Raw genomic sequence first — 8,927 nt, 5'->3', positions numbered from 1 at the left:
TCTACTTTGGGGAGTCCCTGACACGGACCTAAAATCTGAAGGGAACATGAACTATCCCACAGTACCTAGAAGGCTAGGAGCACATGTGACCTTCCAGGCCCACCCCAGTGAAGCCCCCAGGGTGAAGGTGCATCAGCCCAAAGGCTGCAGGATGGAGTGCAGACTTTGGAAGTGGGTAGAGCCACACCTCTGCGCACCGCCAGTTCATTTGTGTCCAGCTGCACTGACGGCACAAAAGTGAATTTCCAGGACTCTGGTTTGGTGACAGGAAGAAGGACACACTTTGTTCTTGAACTGGTGGTTAACATAGTTGCCTCTAGAGCATCGCTTTTCCTCAAGGACATGCTTTTCATCATGCACCTTTAGAGAAGCTAATTAATTTTCATTGTGGAGAGTGGACTTGAGAGGAAAACAGCCTTCCATTGCGGAAAGAACGATTCGAGTGATGCCAAGGGAAATGTGTTTGCTGTTTCAAATTAAACTGGGAATAGGTGAATTGGAAACTCTGCCCCGGGCCTGATATCTCCAGGCTTTGCCAGCTTCTTGGAGGGAGGTTAGGAAACATCTTTCCAGGAGATCTTGAGCAACAAAATAAAAACTCGTGCAGAGTCCTCCCTGCTGCCCTTTCCCTGCGTCACTGGAGCTGGCCTCCTGCCTCAAACCTGATCCCTGCGCAGTGTGTGTGTGAGTGTGCGTGTCAGAGACAGGCAGAGATTGAGAGAGGGAAGGAAGTCAGCAAGTGACAGCAGAGGTTCAGGGCATGTGGTGGCACAAGGAATTCATGGTCTTCTCCAGGCCTCTGGTGCCCATGTATACCCCCACCCCAGGTAACATCTGGATGGGCCCAGTAGTCACACAGGGAGATGTGCTAACCATGGGCCAAGACCTGGGCGTCAAACACTGAGGGTGAAGAGGAGGGCCAGGAAAGGTTACACCAGCAGAAATAATCAGTGGTCAGGGCTTCTGATTCTGGAGAGAGTTTCCAGGAATCTCGGGTAGAGTGGATGCATTTAAGAGAAAACCCATGTCCAGCCCCAGAGGCAACCAATCCAGGAAGGCCAAGAGTCAAGCCGAGGCTGGGCAGACACTAAGAGAAGGACATATGCTACTCTGTGGCAGTCTGCAGGGGTGTGTACATCAAGAGGGAAGCAGAGTTCATGGCAAACTTGCCTTCTCACCCGTGGCCACTACCCCTGAGGCTTGAGCTAGAGGTGAATAAGTCTCAACAACAGTGTAGGGGCTCCAAGGACAAACACAAAAATAGTAGAAGCCACTTGGCGTCTGCTCCTCTTCATGGGAAACTGTATCTCTGAGACAGGGTAGGTGAGGACTAAGAGGATGACAAGAAGGAGGAGGGGGCTGAACTTCACCCACTGAAATTCAGGACACCAACTATTAATAAAAACTCTCCTTCAAGCCCCTTTGAGAACCAAAGCTCTCAGATGTCTGAAGTCTGTGATCTTTCGAGCCTCTGGAAGACTCTAGGCAGACAGGCAAGGCGGCCTTCCATGCAGTATTACCACAGACCCCGGAGCATCAGCTTGGTGTCTATCAGACCTGGACTACCGGAGAGGCCACTGCAGGGCGTCTGCTTGGCCATGCTCAGCCCCTGGACCTCCCATGCCGTGGGCCACCAATGGAAGTCTCCTCTCTCTCCCTACCAGTGAGTCTTCCCTGAGTCTGAGAGTCATACACATCACCTCAGTCACCACTGACTGAGCCCCTACTGTGTGCCAGGCCCTATGCAAGTTGCTGGGGATACAAAGAATCTGTGGGGAGACAGACATGTCCCACAGCTTTGTAGTCACTACCATCATGGAGGCATGAACAAGCGGTCCCGAAGCACAGCAGAACTCCTGGAAGAGGCAACTCTTGAACCGGGTCTCCAGTAATAGTAGAAGACTGGCGAGGCACACAGTGGGTAAGGGACATGCCAGGGAGAGGGAACAATACCTGCCGACACAGAGGCGAGAAAGAGCAGGGTGCGTGTGGGAAGCATACATGATGTCTGTGACCCCACCGCAGGGGTGCAGGGGTGGTAGCTGCAAAGAGGCCAGAGAAGGAGGAAGGCAGGACCTGCTCCATCTGGGTTAAGGGGCTAAAGCGTCGGGACGCGACCCAGGCCTGTCAAGGAGGTAGGAAAGTTGCTATACCGGAGAGTGGTCCAAACGGAGTTGCACTTGAGAAAGGCCACTGAGATCCAGAGTTGAGGATGGGTTGGAGTGGAGCAAGGCACAGGAGACAAGGGCAGGGGGGAGGCAGGTGGAGGGCAGGGGGGAGGCAGGTGGAGGGCAGAGGGGAGGCAGGTGGAGGGCAGGTGGAGGGCAGGTGGAGGGTAGGGGGGAGGCAGGTGGAGGGCAGGTGGAGGGCAGGGGGGAGGCAGGTGGAGGGCAGGTGGAGGGCAGGTGGAGGGCAGGGGGGAGGCAGGTGGAGGGCAGGGGGGAGGCAGGTGGAGGGCAGGTGGAGGGCAGGGGGGAGGCAGGTGGAGGGCAGGTGGAGGGCAGGTGGAGGGCAGGGGGGAGGCAGGTGGAGGGCAGGGGGGAGGCAGGTGGAGGGCAGGGGGGAGGCAGGTGGAGGGCGGGGGGAGGCAGGTGGGAGGCAGGTGGAGGGCGGGGGGAGGCAGGTGGAGGGCAGGTGGGAGGCAGGTGGAGGGCAGGGGGGAGGCAGGTGGAGGGCAGGTGGGAGGCAGGTGGAGGGCAGGGGGGAGGCAGGTGGAGGGCAGGGGGGAGGCAGGTGGGAGGCAGGTGGAGGGCAAGGGGGAGGCAGGTGGAGGGCAGGGGGAGGCAGGTGGAAGGCAGGGGGGAGGCAGGTGGGAGGCAGGTGGAGGGCAGGGGGAGGCAGGTGGAGGGCAGGGGGGAGGCAGGTGGAGGGCGGGGGGAGGCAGGTGGGAGGCAGGTGGAGGGCGGGGGGAGGCAGGTGGAGGGCAGGTGGGAGGCAGGTGGAGGGCAGGGGGGAGGCAGGTGGAGGGCAGGTGGGAGGCAGGTGGAGGGCAGGGGGGAGGCAGGTGGAGGGCAGGGGGGAGGCAGGTGGGAGGCAGGTGGAGGGCAAGGGGGAGGCAGGTGGAGGGCAGGGGGGAGGCAGGTGGAAGGCAGGGGGGAGGCAGGTGGAGGACAGGTGGGAGGCAGGTGGAGGGCAGGGGGGAGGCAGGTGGAGGGCAGGTGGAGGGCAGGGGGAAGGCAGGTGGAGGGCAGGGGTGAGGCAGGTGGAGGGCAGGTGGAGGGCACGTGAGAGGGCAGGTGGAGGGCAGGGGGGAGGCAGGTGGAGGGCAGGTGGGAGGCAGGTGGAGGGCAGGGGGGAGGTAGGTAGAGGGCAGGGGGGAGGCAGGTGGAGGGCAGGGAGGAGGTAGGTGGAGGGCAGGGGGGAGGCAGGTGCAGGGCAGGTGGAGGGCAGGTGGAGGGCGGGGGGAGGCAGGTGGAGGGCAGGTGGGAGGGCAGGTGGAGGGCATGGGGGAGGCAGGTAGAGGGCAGGTGGTAGGCAGGTGGAGGGCGGGGGGAGGCAGGTGGAGGGCAGGGGGGAGGCAGGTAGAGGGCAGGGGGGAGGCTTTTGCCACAGACCAGGCAAAAACACAGAAGGTGCCAGTCAAGGCAGCGGCAGCGATAGGGGGAATAGAAAGCAAAAGACCTATTGGAGAGATTTTAAGGGGTAAGAACAACAGAATTTCGTCACCATTTGGCCATCGGGTTGAGGGAGAGGGAGGAATCTAGGCTGACTCTCAGATTTCTGGCATAGGCAAATGGGTGAAAGGTGATAGGGATAGGTCACAGAGAAATCGGGGAAAGGTGGAGTCTGAGGCACAGGAAGGGCAGGTGAATATGCCAATAGGTAGTTGCAAATATGAGTTAGGAGAGAGATTCAGGTGGGAGATAAAAATGTGGAGGCATCAACACACAGCTGGGAGTTTGCAGCCATGGGCAAGGACAATGGTACCTCGTAGATATCAGAACAGGCGTCAGGTGGAGCACCCACCTCCACCCCAACTGCGCTACAGGCAACCGCAGAGAACCAGGAAGAGCCTAAGGATGCCCTACCCCCTCATGCTGCAGGAAGGAACTAAGACTTGGATCCCTGGTATTTCCTGGGCCAGGACAGCACCGGAGGGATGCTCCCACCAGCAGTTCACTCTTCTGAAATAACCCCTTCGGGTTACCATCCTTTATCACCTGCGGGTTAAGTAAGACCTGGGTCAGAGAACTAGTGGCCCAAAAGGCTGCGGAAGGGCCAGACTCTGCCTGCTGTCAGGCCAGGGGCTGGGCCAGCGTGGAGAGGGCTGAGGCCATTCAGCAGCCATGTGAGGTGGCCACGAGGACATGGGCAAGGAAGGCAGATATCCCCTGGGTCTGAACCTTGGCCAGCAGGGAAGGCTCAGCCTGGGAACAGTCTCTAGATCCCTTTGGTACAAATATCAGGGTTGCCTGCCTTCTCCCTGGGGACACCCAGCAGGGAGCCCGTGTGCACAGGCAATATGTTCCAAGTTGTGGGGTGGGGTTGGCAGCGCCCCTACAAGGCACTGGGCTATAGAAGGTTCCCTGAATCTTCTATACTTTTCCAGGGGGTACTGAAGGAAGGGGGTGTGGGAACCTTCTGCCCCAGCTTACTTTCCAGGTGATCTGGCATCCTGAGGACTTACCCGGTCAGGCCCTCAAGATCACCAGCCCTGCCCACCTCACTTCAGCCCTGCGCAGAGACCAAAACAGCCCCTGAGGCCTCAGAGCCTCCGTCACGCCCACACAGGACCAGGCAGGCAGGAGACACCTCACAGAGCTTTTTTTTTTCTGATTGTTTTATTTGAAAACCCTAGGATATGTCCCTTCCCTCACCACACCCATCCCCCCGCCCCTGCCCCAGGACATGACGATGCCACACACACACACACACACACACACACACACACACACACAAGGCCGTGAGCTGCACACGGGAACACAGGGGCTGCACTCACGACAACACTGAAAAAATATACATTATATATATACACCTGGGGCCCCCACATCCCTTCCCGTCCCCGCAACTTGGCCACACCGGGTCACAGAGGAGGGGCCGGGGCTGCAGGACCTCAGGACTGCAAGGGCAGGAAGGGAAACAGGACAAGAAAGGAAGGAAGTTGGAAAGGAGGGAGAAGCGGGGTCCCCAGACTGAAATGGAAACGAGGTGGGGCGATCATAAGAGAAGCAGGGACGACAGCCCAGCTGAGGGAGTCCTGCAGAGGGAGAGAAGCTTCCCATGGACAGGAGAGAGAAGGGAAGGGGAGAGGAGAGGGTTTCCTTCAATCCCACTCCCAGCTCCAGCCCCAGCCATTGCAATCATCACCCTCTCCCCAACACAGTGACTGCTAAGGGGGCAGATGCCATTGGGGGTAGAAAGGCAACTGAAGTCCAGCCCACTTTCCAACCCAGCCAGCCCCAGTGCAAGGGGCACACCAGGAGCATGACAGCCCAGAGGCGAGGGATGGGGGGCTAGGGGAGGGGCAGGGCAGACTCCAGAGGGCCCGCTGGGGTTTTGAGATGAAAGGAGGACTGGTTCTGACGCCTCTCTCCCTCTTGGTCTCTGTTCTCCCAGAAGGTCCTTCTCCCACGTCTGGAGTGTCTGTTTCACCAGGGCAGAATTCTCCCTCTGCGTGGGGAGAGGTGTCGGCCTCAGTAGCGGTGTGGGGGGGTCTCGATGATGCGTCTCTCGTCGCTGCTGGGGGAGTCGGCCACCTCCGAGTCACTACTGTCCTCGTCCTCCTGCTGGCCCCCCGCAGCCCCTGCCACACAGGCCTGCCGATTCTGGTAGGACTGGAGGGCGGGAACAGAGAGGAGAAGGGATCAATGGCCTGCACACACCCCAGCCTCTCTTTCAGGGGCCACACTTCCCTCGGTCCCCTTATCCCCTTTGCACCCCCTTCCCTGCCTGAACCTCTCTCCCTCCTGCTCACTGCAGCTCTGCGAACAGCCTCCACCAGGGCCTGCCCCTCCTCAGGAGTTCTCCCAGTGTGTGCTCCACAGTCTTGACCCTACAGAACCCCCTTCCCCAGCCTCTCACCTCCATGGGGTTCACAATGATGGTGAGAGCTGAGTCATCCCAGAAGAGGTCGGGGTCCTTGGGGTCACCGGAGGCCCCTGGAGGCCCGCCAGCCCCTGAGACGCGGCGGTGAAGGGAATGGATGCGCACCAGGCCCAGGACGACCATGAGCACCAGGAAGCCCACGCACACCACAATGATGAGGGTCGCGGCACTGGGAATCACTGCAGAGAGAGTGCGGGGGGCGGGGGTGAGCAGAACGTGACCAGGCACACCTGGGGGCACTCAGACAGGGGGCTGGGTAGGAAAAGAGGCAGCCCAGGCTGAAGGAGTCCCAGGGCAGAACCCACAGTGGCCGAGAAGAGAGGAACACCTAGAGAAGCCGGAAGAGAAACAGCCCGCCAGGAAGGGCAGGAGACGAGAGGGGAGGAAGGGAGCTGCTGCAAGGTAAAGGGACAAACACAGAGGGTGGCAGGTGTACAGACAGGCAAGGGCAGCAGAGGAAAAAGACTCTCAACCCAACACTGTCGTGACCAGCTCTATTCGCACAGGACAGAGGGCAAGGACTGGAATCTGCCCCTGTCATTCCACCTGTGCCTTCCCCAGAGACCACTCAGCCTAGGAAAGAGGTGCCAGTGCCCAGTGAGGGAGGGGCGGGGCCCCTACATGAGCTTGGCTGTGCAGGAGGAGACGCAGCTCCAAGCCTGGCCTGGCTGCAGGAAGAGGGCACTAGCACCTGAGGCTGGGGACAAGTCCAAGGGGCACAGAACAACCCCTTCCCTTACCCACCTGGGCTGAGCTCACTCCGTGACACCTCCCTTCTCCTGGTGGGCTTGGGGCTCCTGGACGTCTGGGGTTCCTGCTTCCCCAACATCTCCCCTTGAGGCGTACCTGCCTCCCCCATGGCTCTGCCATGCTTCCGGCCCTGCAGCCCCACTTTGATGCCCTGGTTCAGAGGGGCATGGGCCTTCAAAGGCAGTGAGACACAGAACGGCGCGTGCACTCTCACACGGACCTGAGAGCTGATGGCGGCAAAGCACATGTGCATGCACAGGTACATGCTCAGGAAGACCGTGTGGGCACACAGCTGCACAACGATCGCCACACCCCACACCGGAGCCAGGCCTCTGCCAGCCTGCGTGCCAGCCCACACCAGCCACCTGGCCGCCTGCTCACACAGCGGGAGTAAAGGAACGCGTCTGAGGGTCTCCAGTAAGGCACAGCAGAGCCATATGTGCAGCGTCACCCAGCTCCCCACCAGCTGGGCAGACCAGGCAGCCCCCTGAAGGAAGACGTAGACACTACAGACATGGGCCGTGAGGGCCACAGAGCGAGCCACCGTGAGCACAGCCCTGCCTGCTTCCTGCACACACACACACAGCTCTCGGAGAAGCACAAGGAAGCAAAGCAGGAAAGCCCGCAGCCCCAGGGACAGCAGGTGGAGGTAGAGACCCCACACACGCACCCCCAAGCCCAGGGCCCTTACGGGCAGCTGGGTCACTACTCCCCACATGGGTGCACACCCCTGCCCACCATGCATGCACACGGCTTCTCCCTGGGCAGTCCCAGTCCCGTTGCTGAGGGACTATTCCATGTATGTGTGCCCCAAACACACACAGAGACCGGCAATCACACAAGCAAGCTCCTAGAAACATGCACACATCACATCCCAGCCCCGTCCCCAAATTACCTACAGCCCGAGACTCATGTGTTAATAGACAGAGCAGAGCGTAGGGAAGTACATGGCCCAGAAGCTCCCCTGCGCCCACACACACACCCTGCTGCAGCGCCCCCTCCCCAGCAGCCAGCACACTCCGCTGCCACGCACGCCAGGGCCAAGCAGGTGTGTGGAGAACGCCCTGCCTGGGCAGGCCACACACCTCCCTGAGGCCGCCCTGATGGCTGTCTGCCAAGTTGGTCCCCATCCTGACCCGACCCACAGCCCACTTGAGGCCACTAGCCAATTAGAACGGACTCTGCTGGGGCACACTCCCTCGACACTGGTTCCAAGGTGAAGACAGGACTGGCTGGATCAGTATTTCCCAACTGCCTGGGAACAGGGGATGAGGGAGGAGGGGACAGAGCTGCCTCTTCTGCCCATCGGCAGAAAATAGTGCCTCTCAGGTCTCCATGTCAACAGACCAGACCTAGGGGCAGTGCCTCCACTGGCAGGTGGGCCCGGTGGCTAAGCCTAGGCTCTAGAAAGAGTGGTGACCCCAGCCTCAGAGTGGAGGCCAAAGCAGGTGAACTTGCTGTAAGCACACAATGGTGATGAGCTAAAGCTGGTTTGTGCCTTAATCAACGCAGTGTCCCTCCGAGCTCCTGGCCTAATGAAGGAAATGACAAGTTGATTGCCAGGACAATAAGAAATGACCACAGGAAAGACAAAATGCAGACACTGTATCTACAAGCAGACAAGTCTGGTTAATTAGTTTAAGATGAGTCAGCAGCTCAGGGAGATGGGAGGATTTTTAAATCAGCTACAGATAAAAATCAAGGATTTAAGTAGTACGGTCAACTTTTCTTGCTACCTGAGATGTGAGCAGTTAATTCCAGCCTTGAATGACCTCCAGAGCCAACACAAGGGGTGACTTAGCAAATGGCCTGTGGGATTGCGAGGACACTGTTGGAAGCCCTGCCCACAGCCCCACACGGTGCCCTCTGCGAAGAGCCCCGGGAGAGATTTCTTTCTGCTCACAGTCCCGGGGCTTTTCATGAAATAGCGTTTGGCTCCATCATGGCTTTCAGAACTGCTCAGGTTTCCTTTTGCTTTAGCTTCAAAGAAGCTCAGAGTCAAAATTCTGGCCCATGGTAGCAACTGCGCGGCATCTCATAGTATGCATGTTATGAGCTGACTTTATTCCCTGGCTTCATTTGATCTTTATTTCATCATTACCTGTTCCTCCTTACTTCCTCATTCATTTTCT

General features: G+C 59.1%; 1 protein-coding gene across 16 annotated transcripts in view; it reads right to left on the bottom strand.

Annotated features, from left to right (window-relative positions):
- Nucleotides 1-4,762: 4,762 nt before the first annotated feature.
- Nucleotides 4,763-8,927, bottom strand: part of CLSTN3 (calsyntenin 3) — a 50,367-nt gene continuing 46,202 nt past the window's right edge. For 11 of the 16 annotated variants that reach the window (XM_077952994.1, XM_077952996.1, XM_077952998.1 and 8 more), the window contains 2 exons: nt 6,022-6,224; nt 4,763-5,774 (listed from right to left, as the gene is read on the bottom strand). In XM_077952994.1, coding sequence (XP_077809120.1) covers nt 5,634-5,774; nt 6,022-6,224 — 344 coding nt within the window. In that variant the 3' untranslated portion in view covers nt 4,763-5,633. 16 annotated transcript variants of the gene reach the window in all.

The sequence above is a fragment of the Macaca mulatta genome, chromosome 11 (genome assembly GCF_049350105.2).
Source record: "Macaca mulatta isolate MMU2019108-1 chromosome 11, T2T-MMU8v2.0, whole genome shotgun sequence".
Classification (NCBI taxonomy): domain Eukaryota; kingdom Metazoa; phylum Chordata; class Mammalia; order Primates; family Cercopithecidae; genus Macaca; species Macaca mulatta.
Note: the sequence above shows the minus strand (reverse complement) of the source record. Positions and strands in the feature narration are given on the sequence as shown.